Raw genomic sequence first — 18,650 nt, forward strand, 5'->3', positions numbered from 1 at the left:
TACAGTAATATTAAGATTGCATAGTAAAGCACCACAGTAAGGAAATGTGAAACCTAAAGTTGTATGTAAAACTGTAACTGCCCTCTTGATTTACGTGTGCATCGCATTGCAGTCTTCAACTACATGATCATATGTTTCCTTAGGGATACGGATATCTAAACCTGGGGAAAATCCTATTGTTACGTTGTCTTTGAGAAATAATACATGATTACATGACTACACTGATAATGTAGATACACGAGGGGACAGAGTTTGGGTGGTATATTCTCATGTAACTTCGTATTTCGACTTTTGATGGCTTAACATTGCATTGCATATTTTGCTATAAAATTCCACTGATGTAAATGTACTTCTTTGTAGGTAGTAAAATAAACATTTTGGGGAATGCAAGGGAAGGTGCAAAGTCCCCTGTGCAGAAGGAGGAATGTATTGAGATTGATAAAGAAGCAACTCTGAACAGAACCAAGAGAGTAAGGGGTGGAAAAAGCCAGAAACGTAAGAGGCTTAAGAAAGACACTGGGAAGAAAACAAAGAAGACAAAGAGAGGTAAACAAGTAGTATGCTTTTCAGTAAGAGAAGCTTTGTTTTGAGCAGTCTACATGCTGTGGCATCACTTCAGAGGAGCTGTGGTGACTGTGAGGTTTCCTGTAACCAAAAGCTTTCATTGGCCACTTCCTTGGGTTGCCCTCCTGGTGAACAGAAAGCTGTCAGTGCCATAGGGCTATGTGCTGGCTTTGGGGAAGCATAGCAGCATGCTGGAACACTGTCCTTTAGCTGCATGCACTTACAGATTTGTATCGCCATTCATACTAGCTGCAGAATCACAGATCCCAGTCTGGGCCCCATTGGCCATTGCTGTGGTTGCACCACAGAGCTCTCTCCCATGGAGAGCCACAGGGCGGTCAGTTTGCTTTCTGTAGAAATCATTTCCTGGCTTCTGGCCTTCACTCTTCCTGTCACACTCCTTCTCCCTCCTCCCCACATTGTGGGCATTACCAATCCTTCTTCCACTGACTTTCATGGCCTTTACTTTCTTACCCACTGTTGTCTCAGTGTCTCCTCCCCTGCCTGCACTTTTTCATTCTCACAGACCTTCCAACCCTTGTCTTTGCTGCCTCCTTCCTCCCTGCACGCCTTCCTCCTCTTCTTCCTTTCCCTCCTACTCCCTGGAATCTTAATTCTTTTTTATAAACTTGCCTTGATACGCCACATATTTCCCTCTAAGTCTGTGCTCTCTCCTTCCTATCCTGAAGGTTATGCTGGTGACACCAGGCTCCTCTCTGAAAACCACTCTATCCAGCTCTTCTCTCCCTTTCCATTTGAGTGGCTGTTATCTGAAGCCCCTCATGCCCCCAGCCAAAGTTCCCTCTACTTTTTTACATCCATGTGAGGAATGAATTTTGTTATGTGCACCAATATGGAGGTGATGTGGGGCTGAGGGATCTGGACTGTGGAAGGGGGCTCAGGGCTGGGGCAGAGAGTTAGGGTACAGGGGGGTGCAGGCTCTGGAGTGGGGCCAGGGATGAGGGGCTTTGGGTGCCTCAGGGCTGGGGCAGAGGGTTGGGATGAGGGCTTTGACTGGGTGTGTGCGCTCTGAGGTGGGGGCAGGGATGAGGGGTTTGGGGTGCAGGCTGCCCCGGGGCTGCGGCAAGGAGCGAGGACTCCCCCACAGCCCTTTCTCGCTGCAGCATCCCGGGGCCTTGGGAGAGGCGCCTTTCTCTGGCTGCGGCAGCTCTGGGGCCAGGGGAGAGGCGCCTCTCCAGTCCAGGCCCTATGGCTGCACGCCTGCATGACCCTTGATAGCCTGCTGTGCGGCCATACAGCTTAAAGGGAACTTAGCCCCCATCTCCTCTTGCTGATTGCTGCCTGGCTCTATATCTCCTACCTTTCTCAGGAATTTCCTAGTGCTGACCAGTCTGACTTCATTACCTCTCATTTCCCCTCAACATCCTACTTTGACAGCTTTGGGGTGTCTCTTCCACTCTATCTCATTACTTTCTTGGACTTTTGGTCTTTAATAACCTCTCTTTCTGATGTCTCCATCTCTGAATTCTGCCTCTCCAACCATTACTTCCTTTTTGAATATCTCATGTTCTGGCTTCTCTGCTGCATTCAGCCCCCACCTTTCCATCTGACATCCCTCCCCTTATTAGCTCCGTGGTCTCTACTTTCAGCTCCCCTGTGTCCTATGCTAATGAGACCACTGTCCACCCCTTGGATTTCCAGGCAAAGTTGTTCGCATCGCTGTTTGTGCTTTGTTGAGCCCCTTTGGAAAAGGCCACCAGACTGTGCTGACACACAACATTAAATTGATTTGACTCTTCCTTTCTAATCCTGCTGACTACTTCTCCCTTGTCCTCTTTCACCTCTTCTCTGCTCATCATCTTGCCAGTATTTTTCCAAAACACTGGCACTGTGAAATATTACCTCAACAATGCTAATCTCAGTCTCAATGTCTTAAAACCCCTCAACCTTCCTCTTTTTTGTCATCCTTCACTCCCCCCCTTCTACCCACCCCCTTATTATTATTATGTATGTTACAGTAACACTTACAGATCCCATTCTGCTAGGCATTCTACACACACATAGTAAAAGACAATTTCTATCCCAAAGCATTTATCATCAAGACAGACAAAGGTTGGGGAAATGGGCATAAAGCAGTCAAGAGACTTGTCCAAGGTCACAGAACAGGTCAGTGGCAGCGCCAGGAATTAATCACCATCTAGAGGTGGATGTGATGAGGCCCTTCATCACTGAAATTGTTAACTTTGTCAGACAAATTATTTACAATTAGATGTTCAATCAGACTTCTCAGTTTGAGCTTCTGGAATGGGGACACTTTCCTGAGCACCTTGTACGTAGTGGGCACCTCAAATAATAAATAATAGAAGTCATGTTTTGGGAGCAGGCAGAAATACTGCGCAGACTAAGTCACTTAGTCTCTCTGTGCCTCTGTTCTCTGCCTATAAAATAAGGCTAGTGCTTTCATTTTCCCACCTTTTGTCTGTCTTGCCTGTTTAGACTGTAAACTGTTCAGCACCAGGACTATATGTTTATACTGTACTTAGCACAATGAGCCTCCAGGCTCAGCTGGAGCCTCTAGCTATTAGCATAATACAATTCAATAAGAATAAAGGCCTTGCTACAAACACTGTTAGTATAATTGTCTCTCTTTGGGTTTGTGTTTAGAGGAGTCTGTAGAAAAAAATAAAAAGCTGCGCTACCATGATGAGGCTGACCAGAGCGCCCTACTGAGAATGACGCGCCTGCGTGTCACCTGGACTGTGCAAGAAGACAGCCTGCTCATGCTATGTCGAATTGCCAGTAATGTGCTAAACACAAAGGTGCTCACTTCTTATCACTTCTCTACTGAATGTGTACACAGTAGAACTAGTATAGCATTGGCATTGCCGTATCCCTCTGTATTATGGGGGAGTGGAAGCAACACCACATTTGGGCTTGCTTCAGACTTTTTATGTTCACGGAGGTGACAAAGGTTTCCAAGGTATTGTGTGATTTGAATTGTAGGATTAATTTGAAATGCTGATTTGTAGTTTGTAAAGTGGTTTGAATTTTCTAGGGTACTTGGAAGGGGGAAATCTGAGCTTAGTTATTGCTGTACCAAAAAGCACCATGAGATAAAATATTCTGCACTCTTACCTTTTCTTTGGATCTCTTTTGAAAAGCAGGATGAAGTATGAAATTGTCCTTCTGTAGTATGTGATGTTGGGACCAATGCTAAAACTTACAACACAAAAAAACTTAGTGATGAATCTTCAGTGTTAAGGGGGGATAACTTTCCAAGTGAATAGGATGTGTGCCATTCTGAGATGAGAGTATGAGATTACCAAGGTTTTATGAGTTGGATGTAGTCTGAGGTACATATTGCTTACTGTAATGTGTTTCAGATGGAAGTGGAAAGTTGTTACTGACAGCATTGCAAGTGAAGTGAAGGTAGCAAGGAATGCAGGAGATTTTCCTTAGTTTCTTATTCCCATGCTTCTGTACTATGGGTAGATGGGATGTGTCCTGAAGCAACTTTAGCTGTCATTAAACAAAGCTTTGGTTTGTACTGATATACAATCCCTCTCTTTCCTCCCCTTAAAGGCTCCTTATCCTAGCTTACTCATCCATCCCCTCCACGGGTCTGGCCCTTGTCCCCTTTGCATTCAAATCAGACAGTTTCCTCTTCCACTCTGCGTGGGCTCAGTCATGGAGATCACAGGAGAGAGAGTCCTTGTTTTCACTTCAGGTGTCCAGACTTAGCATAGCCTGCAGCACTCCGACTCCAATTTTGGAGAAAGTCCTTCTCCGCCCTGGGCAGGAGAATGCTCAGTGCAGATGACATCTTGAGGGATTTTAGCTGCTAAAATCCCTCAAGTGTTTACTGGGCATGTGCAAATTGCAGTTTTTCAGAGGCTTATAATTTGGGTTAATGTGAGTGGATTTTTACAAGACAGGAAAAGATTTATCTCTGGTGCAGTGGTCACCTCCTGCCATATTTCAAGGCACTGCTCCAAAGAATGGGCATGCTAGAGCTATTCAAAGAAGAGGTGAACACAATTCTTTAACATGGGCAAAACAACCTATTTTTCTCTTGACTCATTCCCAGAAACAGCTAAATGATTTTGGCTGAAATTTCCCCCCAGAGGCAAACACCGAGCATTGAAAATTTCAGTTGAAACAAAGTGGCAAAGTTATAAGCAACTGAAAACAGAGTCTTATAAGACGAAGTATAGGGTGATCTTAATAGGAAGTGCTACTAGCCCCTCTTATGATATATTTTAAAGTCTTAGCCTGTACTTTAAGTGGGGAAAAGTAAACTATTGTACCCTTCCATATCTCAGAAATGTCAGAAGGGGTTGTGTTCAAAATTTCCAGACCAGATTTCACTTTTAGGAACAGAGCAAACATGGAAAATCCCAGCAGCAAAAATGAATGTCTTGGACAGTTATAAATGTGTGTGGAGGGGCATACAGGAAAGGATTGCGGCCTTTTTTCTAGTGGTTGTTGCCAGCCATCACTTGCATACCTGCAGGTCAAAGTAAGATGAGCTTTGACTTTCTTTTTGTATTTGATCCAGGTGAAAGGACCGTTTGTTCCATGGCAGGTTGTCCGAGATATCATGCATGCCAGCTTTGAAGAATCTTTAGATAAAACTTCTCATTCTGTTGGACGAAGAGCTCGCTACATTGTCAAAAATCCACAAACCTATCTTAATTATAAGTAAGTGATTTTTTTTAATTTGTCTTTCTAAATATTTATGAAATGAAGTTAAGGATTTCATTCCTCCGTACTTGGATTCCTGCTTTTTTGTCCCCCTCCATCCTATTAATTCAAATTTCCAGTGTCCCTCTTTGGGCATCTCTGTACAAGTTAATCTGGAATGCTACATGATCTATGACATCTTGAGGCAGAGGCAGGTGCACCACGCATAGCTGAGTCAAAGTTTGGGATGCAGGGATTCTTGGTCCTGCCATATCACTTCTGAGTTCCACAGACTTACTCTGCCTCATTGAAGTTACTGTAGCCTGGGTCATGTTCCAGGGCACTTTAACTTTTATTTTATAAATTAGGTACAGGCTTTCCTGATGATTTTTTGGTGGGGAGGCGGGTGTATCATACATACTACACACAAAAAGCAACATTAAAGTATTATTTAGGTTGCAAAGCCAAGCATTTTAAAGATAGGAAATGCTAGAGTTGAGGTTGCCCATCCAACCTGATTGATCCCTAGAACAACTTGTAGCCTATGAATGAGGCAGGGGTCCTGTGGGAAATAATATTATCCAATTAGATTTTATCATGAATGCTCAGAGGGGTGCCAAATTAAGGTTATATAGGCAATCTTAATTGTATTGTTTCCTAACTTTTGAGTGCTTGACTTTGTGGCCTTAATGTTCCTTTACTGTAATATTTTTGTGTGTAATTTCATAGGTTTTTAAAAAAGCAAACTGAAAAAACAAATTCCATCATGTGGCATCATATGATCTCACCCACATGGGTCATCAGCAGGATTGGAACCTAGAGATCCAATCCACAGGCCTCTACTACTTGTGCTAACAGATTAACTGATAGCAGTAGTAGGTTGTCAGTCTCTGTGAACCAGTACTAAGGAGAGGTTGGTCACTTTGCCAGTGGGTTTCATAGTTATTTGCTGACAGCAGAAAAGTGATCAGACTCAGGAATACTAGGTTTGATTGTAGACACTGGACTGGAGTGTGCTTTAGTGGGACTCAAACATTTCTGTCCATTCCTCCTTAAATATGACCCCTTCTATCCCATCTCCTGCAACCTGTCTCTGTTCGAGTCCTGCCTCCTTCTCACCCCTGTCTCCTTGCTTAGGCAGTGCAGGTTTCCACTCCTCAAGTTTCTCTCCCCACAATGGTTCCCAGTCTTCCTCTCTGGGCTCATTATCCAATCTGTCTCCTCACCTCCATCCTAGCCAGCTTTGTCACAGTCTACCCTGTCCCTAGCTCCTTGTCTTTTTCCCCAGGTAGACATAGTTCTCCCCCACACCCTTTTTTTGTCATCAGATCTGTCTCCTCTTCTCTCCATGTCTGATTCTTTGTCCATTCTCCCTGCTCAGTCTCTGTATTCCTGCCTGCTCCTATCCCCCTGCCCAGGCAATCCCAGTCCTTGGTCCTGTCCTGTCCTGTTCCCTTCTCCCACTCTCCTCCCCACCCCAACCCCCTGGCTTTTGTCCCTTCTGCATTAGTGTCTGTCGGGTGTCTTCCTTCTCCACGTGCCTGGGTGCCAGCCACGGGAGCACTGAGACCACAGGAGAGTTTCCCTGCCCTCAATTGTGGTTCCCCACCCTGACCCCATAGCAGCTAGAACCAGCAATTGCAGGGAAAGTCCTACTTGGCCCCGTCAGCCCTAGGCTGGAGCATACTCAGTGCAGATGGACTCTTCCAAAAACTGTCATGAAACTCCCAAGTTTCTACTGAGCATGTGCAAACTGAGATTTTTCAGAGGCTTGTAACTTGGCCAAATTTGGGTGTATTTTCACTGTCATGGCAAAAGGTACCTCTCTGACACAGAGGCCACTCCCTGCTGAATTTCAAGTCCCCTGTGCCAAAGCCTCTAGAGCTTCTCAAATTAAAGGTAAACAGAATTTTATCATAACAAAACTTTTTTCCCTCACTTCATTCAGAAACGTGTGAACGGTTGTGACTGAAACTTAAAAAATAAAATAAAAAATCATCTTGAGCTTGCAGTTTGGCAAACCTGTAAGCATCTGTATACAGGGTCTTATGACGGGAAATCAGGTCATTTTAATAGGTGACACGACCTGCTCTGCCTAGAATAAGTATCATCTTTTCATCTCCGAGCATCTTTGCAGACACCAGGAGCAGTACAGCATCACCATTCATTCCTATCCCTGGTTTATTCCTCTATGAAGGCCAGCCTGGCCATGTCCCTGCGTGCCGTGTCCCTCCATCTAGTCGATGGTCGGTCTCTATGTCAGACTGGCCTTTGTTGTTTTTGCATTATTTTCTTTGGCACCGTATCATCTGTCTGTCTTCTCCAGTGTCCTTACCATTGTAATCTTTTCAACTGCACGCAGTCCTGTACCTGGATTTCCCGCTCTGCTTTCCTTCTCACTTCATTTGTCTTAAAAGCATTCCACTTTACAGCTTCCATCTTTCAGCGTGCTCTCATCTCTGTTGCCTCCCGCCTTCTGTCTTTAATGCAGCTGCTTCCAGACCATAGAGTAATTTTGTTTGTACACTGGTTTGCTAAATTTTCAGTCTGGTTCCAAATTTAATGTTTTTATCAGCCCATAATTTCATCAATTTCTGTGCAGCACATGTAGCTAAAACAACATCATTTTAACTTCATCCTTGACGGAACCATTGGCACTGACCAAGCTTCCTAGGTACGCTTAAGATTTACCTTTTCCTATGACTTCACCACCACTGCATGTCGACACTATCTGTTGTCCCTTTTCCAAGATACAACCACTTTGTCGTCTTGGCATTTATTCCAAGTCGCCTATGCCAATGTTTCAAGGTAGCAAAGAGGAAATTAATTAATTCACACATCTGCCAATAATACAATAACTTCCCATGAACTTCCTCCACTGTTTTCTATTACTTCCTTGAATATTTCCCATCCAGCCTGCAATGAGATTTCTTCATCATCACAGATTAATGACCCGAAATGCCCTCCAAGAGTCACTTTCTATGCCTCCCTCACAGAGCTATCCTTTAACTTATTAAAATCAAATTTAGCTCCAATTGCACCCCTCTCTTTCTTGGACTTTAACTTAATCTTAATCTTTCCCATTAGTAGTTCATGATCACTGCCACACTTGGCACTTCTATAAACTCTAACATCCATCAGTGACTGTCTGTGCCTTTTACTGGTGGTGATGTGATTAATCTGGTTTTTGATTTGATCATCTGATGAACTCCATGTAACCTTGTGAGCATCTCACAGCAAGTTCTTAACCTTTAGGCATTGTCATTTGCTGTCCAAATGCTGTGTAGTCCGACATTATTCATTTGTGTACCATGTCTGCTACCAACTTCTGCATTCATATCTCCCATTATCAAAATCTTATCATGATCAGAGATCTCATCTACAGTGCTATCTAACTGTTGATAAAATCTGTTCCCTTTTTCCTCTTCTGCTGCTTCTATTGGTGTGTAACAGCAGATCAGTTAAGCATAGTAATAAGTATACGTGTGTGGTATTCTTATAATTACACTGAATTGTCTCTCCAACATCTTCCGTTTGACTTTCATTCTTGTTTCTGAAAAATAAAAAAAAACTTATTTTAAAGGCTTTTATGAAAATATCAAAGGAAATGAAAGTAGTTCCGTTACTAAATAAGGGGGATGAAATTAATGACTGAAAAATGGCTGAGGTTCTGAACTCTGACATTTGTCTTCAGCTAGCAAATAGAAAGTATTAACAAGGAAGACAGACCCATGAGATGTAACTTTTGTTGAAGTTCAGATATGGGACTGGCTGGAGAACTTTTAACATGTACAGATCAGCTAGTCCAGTTGACCTGCATTCTAGGGAATTATTGATTGCGCTTCAGGATCTTTTAAAACTAATTGTCACTGAGATGCAGGGATGTGCCAGTAGGACAAATTTGCTCTGCTAAAATAATGAAATATCACAAGAAAACCTAATTTATTCATAACTACCTACTTCTCTAGAAGGCGTGTTTCCTGGGTGTCCTAAGTCTCAGATGAACTAGACTGCTAGAGAGACAAGGTGGGTGAGGTAATATCTGTAATTGGAGCAACTTCTGTTGGTGAGAGAGACAAGCTTTCGAGCTTACTCAGAGCTCTTCTCCAGATCCATTAACTACTTACGCTAAACACTCTGTTCCACCTTGTATTTAGCTGTGACATTCCGAGTATGTTTCCCAGCCCCGAAGAAGAGCTGTGTGTAAGCATGAAAGCTTGTCTCTCTCACCACCAGGCATTGGTCCAATTAAAGATATTACCTCACCCACCTTGTCTCTCTAATATCCTGGGACTGACACAGCCACAACTTGACTTCTAGAGATATGCATCATTTCAGACTCCATCTCCTCTTCCATCCAGACAGAGAACTACTTTTCTCTCCCTTTTCTTTCCCAAGAAATGATGAGGTGATGAGACTCTGTTATACCAGTTCCCTTATTCTTATATGGTAGCATGCTCACACTATGGAGAAGCTTCTCCTTCAAAAGTGAACTTAGGTCTTAAATGAAGATATGGTAGTTGGAGTTAGTTGCACTGAAGACAATGGCATGTGTGTGATCCAGTAGGCACACTTTCTCAGCCAGGAGCATTGATACGGTACTCCAGGGTGCATAGAAATGGCAAACCAAATGAGCAGCTGTGTGCGTGTTTTCTGACCCACTGAGTTGTGAATTGTGACCCATGCTGAATTGTGAACACTTTTACACTTATTTGTTGCAGAGTTTGCCTTGCTGAAGTTTACCAAGATAAAGCTCTTATTGAGGATTTCATGAAGAGGGAAAATAACTACCAAGACCCACAGGTAGGAGGAGAGGTATTCTAAAGGGAGACAGAGTGGTTAACATAACATTTCCATGGAATTGTATTTGGATTCCTATGATTCACCTCTTGTCTCTTCCCTTTGTGCTGTCAACCTCCTAAAAACAGACTCATGCTCCAAATCACTGCTATTCTGGGAGTTAGACAGACATGGTTAGCCTCCAAATAGCAAGAAAGCAGCACCGTTGTGCAGCAACAGAGCCTGCTTTAACCTTTGGTTGCCTCGCGTACAGATCTGTACCGCCAAGCTATCCTCAAAGCTAGTTTTTCTTAGGCCAGTTTGTGCTTCCACAGATTATCCATTTGGTGTCAATTGCCTCAAATCTTCCCCACCAGTCTCGTTACTGGTTATGTAGAGCTATGTGGGAAACAGTTTACCCATCCCGTGATAATTTTTTTAAATTTTGAAATTTTTCCCAAATTGAGATAAAAAGTCAATTTCAAACTTTTTTTTTCTTTTTGCAAATTGATACTCAAAAAAAAATTCTGATTGAGCCAATCAAAGCATTTGTGTGTTGATTTCATCCCCTTTGTTACCTTGTGCAGAATAAATTAACATTTTTAAACAGTCATTTTGAATCAAAAAATGAAACTTTTCATTTTGAAAATGTCAAAATGAGACTTTTTGACTAGTTCAAAACTTTTTTCAAAATTTGTTTCAAATCACGAGATATGTTGAAACCAGCCTGTTCTGCAGTTTGGGTTTTGACTAGTTGGCATTTGATTATAGAAAAAAATGTTTTGTTGGAAAATTCCCAACTAACTCTTCTATTATCTAGCCATTCCGTTTTGTTTATCAGAGGATTAGCTCCCAGCGGAACCCCTACAGTACAGAGTGGGAGGTGAAAATGGCTAAAACAACAATTGCCTCTTTGTTTTTTTTCTCTTCATGGACCAGCCACACCAAGCCCAGCTGCTGTGCTTTGCAAGTGGCTAGGCTGTTTTCACCCTTAGCTATGGAGCTGCTGGTGTGGTGACCAGCTGATTCCTAAAGGTTGTAGAGTAAGCCTAATAGGTGTTGCAGGCCGAGAGATGAGGAATAGTTTCCTAAAGCTGTAGCATGGGCTTGGTTGGGATCAGCTCTCCCCAAGACTGTTCTGCCTCTCTCTTTCTCTGTCTTGCGTTTCTGGTGCCTCCTGCCTCTCCTGATAAACTTACTGTCTGAATATTCTGTCTAGAAGTCAGGAGGGAGGCAACATGGTCTGGCATGAGACAAAACCAGGTGTCCAAGGAACTAGCTGGAAGCCGACAGCAGGAAATCCTGGAAGGAGGCCTGGGGTGGTGGTAGGCAAACAAGAAGCATGAGACAATCTCCTTACAAGGCTGGCAGTGGTGACCATGTTCTGATGCTCAGCTAGAGATTGGTGGGGAGATACTGAGAGCTGGGATGATGTAGGATGGGTGCAGTGCTGGACGTGAGTTTACTTGATTAACAAAAAAGGCAACCCAGCCCCCCTCTGCAGCACTGAGGGCCATGGCCAGGGTATTTCTATGTGAAATTCAGCCAGTAGCTCTCCTCAAGACGCCATCTTTCTCCTCCAGCCTGGGTGAGACCCTTAGAAGCATTGCAGAGGCTGCTGAACTTCTTTTTATCTAGTTGACATGGGAGCTATTCCCAGGCTCAGACCAGGACCTTGAGAAGTTTTGGAGCAGCCTGCAAAGCACAGAAGCTGGGCTGGAGGAGTGGGTCATTGGTGAAGCACTCTGCACCTGCTGCCTGTAGTATTTACTTAATCAAAATCTCCTCTTTCTTGGCTTCCCAGCATAATAATTTAGCCTGCCTCTGCCCCCCGTTCCCCAGCATGCTGGAATTATAGCTCTTGTAGATGTAAATAAGACGCTGGCAATGTCATCCACATGACTCATCCTGACCTGACATCACCAAAAGGCCTGATTTGCTAATTGGAATGTGGTTTTGGGCAGCCAGCATCTAAAGTAACCAGAGTGCCCTGCTGCTAGGCTGCTCCTGGTTGTGAGCCACCCATCTTGTTACCTGCATGCTGAAGAGAATGGAGCGGATTTTCTGATGCTTCTGCTCCAAGTATATGCTCGTTAAATAGCACTGTGACTCATAACCTAAAAGCCTCGCTGGCCTGACTGTGCCACCAGAGTGCAGTCTCAGCCTTTAGAAGAGAATACCATCTTTCTTGCGCTTCCACTTCCTCCCTTGCTTTGTTCAGAGAAAGCACAGGAAAGAGAAAACAAAGAAGAAGTTAAGGAGTAGAAAAACCTCACAGGGAAAAACTGCAAAGGAAATCTTCCTTTTTCAGCAAACTGAGCTGGGTATCTTCCTGCATCTAGTTTCTAGTGTCAACCTTTATAACAAAGAGAAGGGGGTGTGGTTGTCTAATCCCTGTCGTTTTCACCTTTCTTTGACTCCAGCTGTTACTGTTTTGTTTCCCTCTTTCTTCCATTTCTCTTCCTGCTGTGTCCCTGTTTGTCTTTCTTTCTCTGGAACCAAATGGAATAGTCCCAATGAGATATCTGGTCCAGCCATCCCCTGCAATATGCTAGGGCTCTTTCCAGCAATGCTTTTAGAAGCTAGACTTGATTTGTTTGATGAGACAAATAGTGGAACCTCACAAATTCACAGTCTGATAATCTGCGCAGCAGGGCTGGTATACAGAAAAATCTCCAGTCAGATGAGATTTAAATCAAGGCTCTTCTGAGAAAGCTGTCACACTGGTAATGAGATATCATTGTTTTAATAGAATACACTGTCGATGGGATACTTCATATGATATTTAGTTACTCATAACTATGAAACAGCATTTGTTAAATAAATGAAGGTACAGAGTACATTTCATGACATATTATCTTGGCTTATTTACTGTGCTGCTTCTCCTACTTGCTAATTCATAAACTGTAGCCATTTGCAATGGGTCTTCCAGTTATGAATGTGAAATAGGGAGGTCCTACTGCCCTTTTGCACTGTAGGAAACATACCTGCTAAGTGTTTAATATTTCAATCTCTTGTTTTGAAAGGTGTGTGCAAAAGAGTTTAAAGAATTTGTGGAGAGACTTAAAGAGAAATTCAGTTCAACCCTAGGGAATCCCAAACTCGAAATTCCAGATACACTGCAGGAGCTGTATTGCAGGTATTTTACTTAAGATGTTCTCAACGTCATATGCAAAGGTGAGATCAGAACTAGATAGAGAATCTGCTGTCAAGAATTTCAGACTTTTTGAGAGCACCTGGAATCATGGTATAAAAAAATTTTCAGTTTGGTTTTCAAAAAAAAATTGTTCATTAAAGTTGTTCTGAAATAACAATTCTACATTTTTAATTACTCTCATCTACACACCAGATATTAAATATTGTTTTTATTAATTGCATTTTATATTGAAAATTTTTATTATAGTTTTCATGAATGTCATTCATGTCTTTAACTTTTCTATTAGAGAAAATATTTTGAGTACTTAGATGTGCCCTGTGCGACTGTAATAGATAACTGTCACAAACCACTCACTGTTTTGCACAAATTATGTGGCAAATTTTTACATTGGGATTTTACATTGGGATTTGTAGTTGGTGTCTCCATTAAATAATAAAAATGAAGTATTAATGTTGATTCCTAAAAGAGTGGACACATCACATCCCTAGTTGCTGTAATAGTAATACTTAGCACTTATATGGTACTTGTCATCTGTAGATTGCAAAGCACTTTACAAGGAAGGGTAAGTATCAGTGTACCCAGTGTACCCATCTACAGATGGGGAATTTAGGCAGCCAAGCATGAAAATTTTGGCCTTATTCTTTTGGTGTCCCAAAGTTAGTCACATCATTAACTTCCCTGACTTTGAGAGGAGCTGCACATCTGCAGAAAACACTGGGACTGGGAACTAGACATTCTAGCACCCAATAACATGTAAGTCCTTTCCACTCCTTCACATTAGGGGATGATAAGAGCAGATGCCATCCCTCTCTAATACAAAAATTCTCTCTCTTCCCACACACCAGCCCTGTAGACAGAAGTATTTTGTATCCACAGCATAGACAGTGGCTCCATGCTGCTTCCTCCCTATGTGTTTCAGTCTGGATGTGGACAAACAGCTTCTTGGAGACCGGGGAATTCATCTCTGTGGCTCTTTAAGTCCTTGGCACCTCTGCTGAGGTCTGCCAGGACAGGTGGTTCCCCAACATTGTTTTTGCAGGTTGTGTCAAGATTACAATGATAAATATCAGCCTTCAGTGTTTCAAGGGTTAATATAAAATCAGGGGCTCTGTCTGTGATACAGGGCATACTATTTTCTGTGTTAAATGTTTCCTTTTTACTCTCTCTTAACCAGGTTCAGAGTTTTGGCCATTGGAGATGAAGCAAATCAAAGCATCAAACAGGATGCTCTCAGCAGGTGAGGGGGAGTTAGAGGCCTTTCCCATTAGAGCTCCTGAGTTATTGTGGGCTCTCAGTGAAAATGAGACGGATAGTCTTTTCTTTTCACTGGTTATTGGAGAAAGGTGGAGAAAATACTAGTAGAAAGTTGCTTGTGTTAAAGCTATAGGCACTGTTGACATAGGCTACAGAGAGGATTCTAAAACTAACAGCCAACAAAGACTTTCACCAACTCCCCATCAACGCCTTCCTCTCCAAAAGCTTTAGTAAACAGATGGATTCGCAGCATGCCCTGCAACTCAGTCAGGTCCAAGCTGTTTCAGACCAAGAGGCAAGCTGGTTCCAAAACTGAGTGCCTCACACAGAGATCAGTCTACCATCTACTCCCTCTCTCTTTAAAATCTATGACAGCAGTTCTCAAACTGTGGGTTGGGACCCCATTTTAATGGGGTCACCAGGGCTAGCTTAGACTGGTTGGGGTCTGGGGCCAAAGCCCGAGTCCCACTGGCTAGGACTGAAGCTGAAGCCCAACAGCTTCAGCCCTGGGCAGTGGGGCTCAGGCTTTGGCTTCGCCTCCCCCCACCACCACAACACACAGGGCACCAGGGCTTCAGCAAGCTCAGTCCCCCCTCCTGGGGTCATGTAATAATTTTTGTTGTCAGAAGGGGGTCACGGTGCAATGAAGTTTGAGAAACCCTGATCTATGGAAATCCAACTGAAGTACCATCACGGATTACAGCTGCAGCAGTATGTCATGGGGAGAAAGGCAACCTATCAAATAAGTAGGGTTCCAGGCCATTTAGGGCTTTGTTGGTCAAAACCAACAACTTAAATTCTATCCAGAAATCAGCGGGCAGCCAGTGCAGATCATGGAGCACAGGTGTGATGTGCACCTACTGCCAACTTTGCCAGCTTAAACTTCCACAATGACTTGAGGTGTTTATAAGTGTGCTCGTGACATGGTATCAGACCACCCCATCTCCCTGCCACAGCAGAATTTCCCCTGTTGTACACTTACCAGAGTTTTGTCCAGTTTAGTTTTCTGGCTGCCAAGCAGGGGGAGACAGTTCCTGCCTGGCCCACTTCATTCTCAGGAAGCCTTTTCTGGATATTCATCTTACATCTCTGTTTCTTAAATTCATCTAATTAGTCACAGGTCTATTCCCCAAATTAATCTTCTCCACCTAGTCTAAGGAATGGAGTCATAAGTAGTATTACAGTCCCTCTTGTTTGTAAAACACTATAGATGAGGAGTGACTACTTCTGCAGCTGTGGCCTTTGGCAGAAGGGTATTATAGACAGCAGTCAGGTACTAATTCCATCTGTATTGTTAGGCTGTAAACTGCTTTGGAAGGTCCCAAGCTTCTGAACACGTATAGAGGAGAGAAGGGGAAGTTTTCTTTATCTGCTAATTCTCCTTCAAGATCTATAACAGTCCAGACCCTCTGAGAATGTTGGTACCCAGTGTTTATTGAGAATCATTTTAAAAGCTCACGGAAGTGTTATGTTTGTTAAAGTAAGGCTTCTGAAGAAGCCAAGTGAAGGCTGGGAGAGAGCTAGATCCTTCTATATGGGTGTGTGATGTCATCAAAAACCCTAAGAGTTCTGTCTCCATTGGCTGATTGGGAGGAGCTATGATCCAACTATCCTGGAGTGGTATAAAGTTCTTGAAAAAGCCAAGTGTAGCACGTAGGGGAAATGTCCCCATTTCGTTAGGAATTCAGATGTAGCAACATTGTAACTAACTGTGTGTGTGCACGCATATGCAAACATTACAGGCAAACACTCCATTTAAATATTACTGCATTAGTTTAGTGATTGGGTGCTTCATGCTCAGAATGCCTTGAATAAAGTAATGCGATTGTTTTCTTTCAGTATCTATGATATTCACTTCCTAGTGCTCCAGAACCTGATTCAGAGTACTTTGGCACTCTCAGATAATCAAATGAAGTCCTGCCAGTCATTTCAGGTACCGTATGATTTTGGTTTTGTTTCACTTTTTCTGCAACACATTGTGATGGAAATAACAAAGTTCTTCAAGTTTGTCAGAGTGGATTCCACTGTAAGTGCACGTGCGCCTCATGCACACACAACCTGATCTTTGTGACTAGCAGTGTTCAGTGGGGCCACACATGTGTCCTGTACTACCTCATGCTCCCACATAAGGGCATAAAGGGCAGGGCAGCTGTAACACTCCCTCAGTTCCCTGTTAAAGCCCATGGCCATGATAGAGGACTTGTCCTTTGAGGGCACAGAGCTTTTCATCAAGAGGATGGACAACACTCCGCACTCACTGAATGACTCCAGTGCTTCCTGTACTCTCTGGGGACTTACACCTCTCCTTCGTACTGCAAGCTGTACCATCCCCAGCTACGGCTGAGACAGCACACACCATCTTAGTGCCCCAGGCAGATGAAATAGTGTGCCAAAAGGCATGCGCCATACAACATGAGGCACCAACCTTCCTCTTTCCTGGCAATGCACACTGCTGCTTTGATACGTATGTAGATTTGATAAGATGGTTGAGATCTGCATCAAACCCAGTCTAGAAAAAACATAACTTTCGGAATCCACCTCATCCATTCAACTGCATGTTGTCTGCCATGACAGCCAACAGATGGATTTTAGAGATCATTGTCCATGGTGTCCCCATCCCTCCTCAGGGACCTTTCTCATAAGAGCCTATTACAATCAGCAGTATGGTCTCATTGCTTCCTGTAGGAGCTGTAGAGGAGGTTCCTCCAGAGTATAGGGGTAGCGGCTTCTACTGTCAGTATTTCCTCATTCCGAAGAACGAAAACCCTCTTTCTTCTATCTTAGACTTGAGCAGACTGAACAAATATGTACATGTCTCAGGTTCAGAATGGTAATACTTCCCTCCATCAGTCCATCACTCCAAGCTCAAGACTGGTTCATGGCTCTCAACTTGCAGGATGTGTACTTCTACATAAATAATTCCACAAAGATCATTGAATAATGCAAATGCTGTGATCCTTTTAATGATGAGAAAAATAGATAAAGATTTTTTAAAATTTGGAATCCTAACAAGAGCTGATCTCAGTATTTACCTTTGAAATTGTTTCAGCGTAACTACACCTGTATTCCCCTTCCTCCTCCCCTCCCCTGTGATCCACTCCAGGAGTTCCCAATCAGATCTCAAGTCTCCTACCATCACCTGTCTTTGGGTAGGGACCCTCGTCTCAGTCCCTTCTGATTGGAAGGTATAAGGCTGCCTTACACTGTTATATCCCCAGCAAGCCAGACTGTCTAAAAGCCATCTTGAACCAGTATATGCAAGCATTCCTAGGTGGTGGTACCTCTCTAGAGTTGTTTAGTCTCAGTGATTCACTTTAATCACCTCCCACTGTTTTTAGTTCCTGTAGGAACTGTGGTAACCCTCCTCCATGGAGAAGAACACAATCATACGTAAACCAGTCATAAATTTAATAAAATGAGGTTCCCAAAGATATTACATGGGATTGTGTCTGTCATGGCGTACTTCCACATAGATAATTATGCACACATTTGAAGTGCATTGAAAGTGTTGTGATCCTTTTAATGAGAAAAATAGATGAAGAATTTTAAATGTGCAATCATAACAGCAGCTGATCTCAATACTTACCTTTGAAATATCAGACAGGCACTCTGTTTACGAAGTTCTATAGAATTTGGTGCACATCACTGGAATTTACTGGTTTTGGTTCCTAGGAAACCCTGTAAACGTAATATAAACATATATATATGTCCTTAAGCTTACGTTCAAGTGTAAGTTCTGATTTGTGGTTTCATATTGAAAATGTAACTGACAATTTATAAACAACTCATACAGACTTGATTACAAGGGCTGTTGATTCCAAATAAATGGTTTCCTAGTTCTTACCAGGATCTGCATGCAAGCAAACCGCCACGTAAATTGAATGGAATTTGTTTTGCCTCTTGAGCAAACAAGTGAAACTTTGTTATATTTGGGTATAAATTTCTCTATAAATAGCATATCTCATAAAATATTTTGTTGTACGTGATCGTGACTCGGTCTCTGGAAAAAACCACAACAGAATAGAGAGCTAATGCTAAGTACTTATGAGGTCAGTACCTGAGACTACCCATAAAACTCACTCCAGTATCTCAGTAATGGCTATCATATTTATAGTGCTTCCCCCCACAATAGGATCTGGACATACAGGGATGACTTTGCTCTCTGTCTGTCTTGCCTTGAGTCACTGTTCTGATTTGGATGTAACTTTGCTCTACAGAGCTGAAGAGTTTGTGGTTTGGGCTGCAATATGTG

General features: G+C 42.9%; 1 protein-coding gene across 2 annotated transcripts in view; it reads left to right on the forward strand.

Moving 5' to 3' along the window:
• The window catches only part of GTF3C1 (general transcription factor IIIC subunit 1), an 81,248-nt gene that overhangs the window by 51,211 nt on the left and 11,387 nt on the right, over positions 1 to 18,650 (forward strand). For both annotated transcript variants that reach the window (XM_077827689.1, XM_077827690.1), the window contains 7 exons: positions 361 to 546; positions 3,190 to 3,344; positions 5,084 to 5,226; positions 9,930 to 10,011; positions 13,014 to 13,126; positions 14,319 to 14,381; positions 16,238 to 16,331. In XM_077827689.1, the coding sequence (XP_077683815.1) occupies positions 361 to 546; positions 3,190 to 3,344; positions 5,084 to 5,226; positions 9,930 to 10,011; positions 13,014 to 13,126; positions 14,319 to 14,381; positions 16,238 to 16,331 (836 nt within the window). The remainder of the gene's footprint in view (positions 1 to 360; positions 547 to 3,189; positions 3,345 to 5,083; positions 5,227 to 9,929; positions 10,012 to 13,013; positions 13,127 to 14,318; positions 14,382 to 16,237; positions 16,332 to 18,650) is intronic.

This window comes from Eretmochelys imbricata, chromosome 10 (assembly GCF_965152235.1).
Source record: "Eretmochelys imbricata isolate rEreImb1 chromosome 10, rEreImb1.hap1, whole genome shotgun sequence".
In the NCBI taxonomy this organism is placed as follows: Eukaryota; Metazoa; Chordata; order Testudines; family Cheloniidae; genus Eretmochelys; species Eretmochelys imbricata.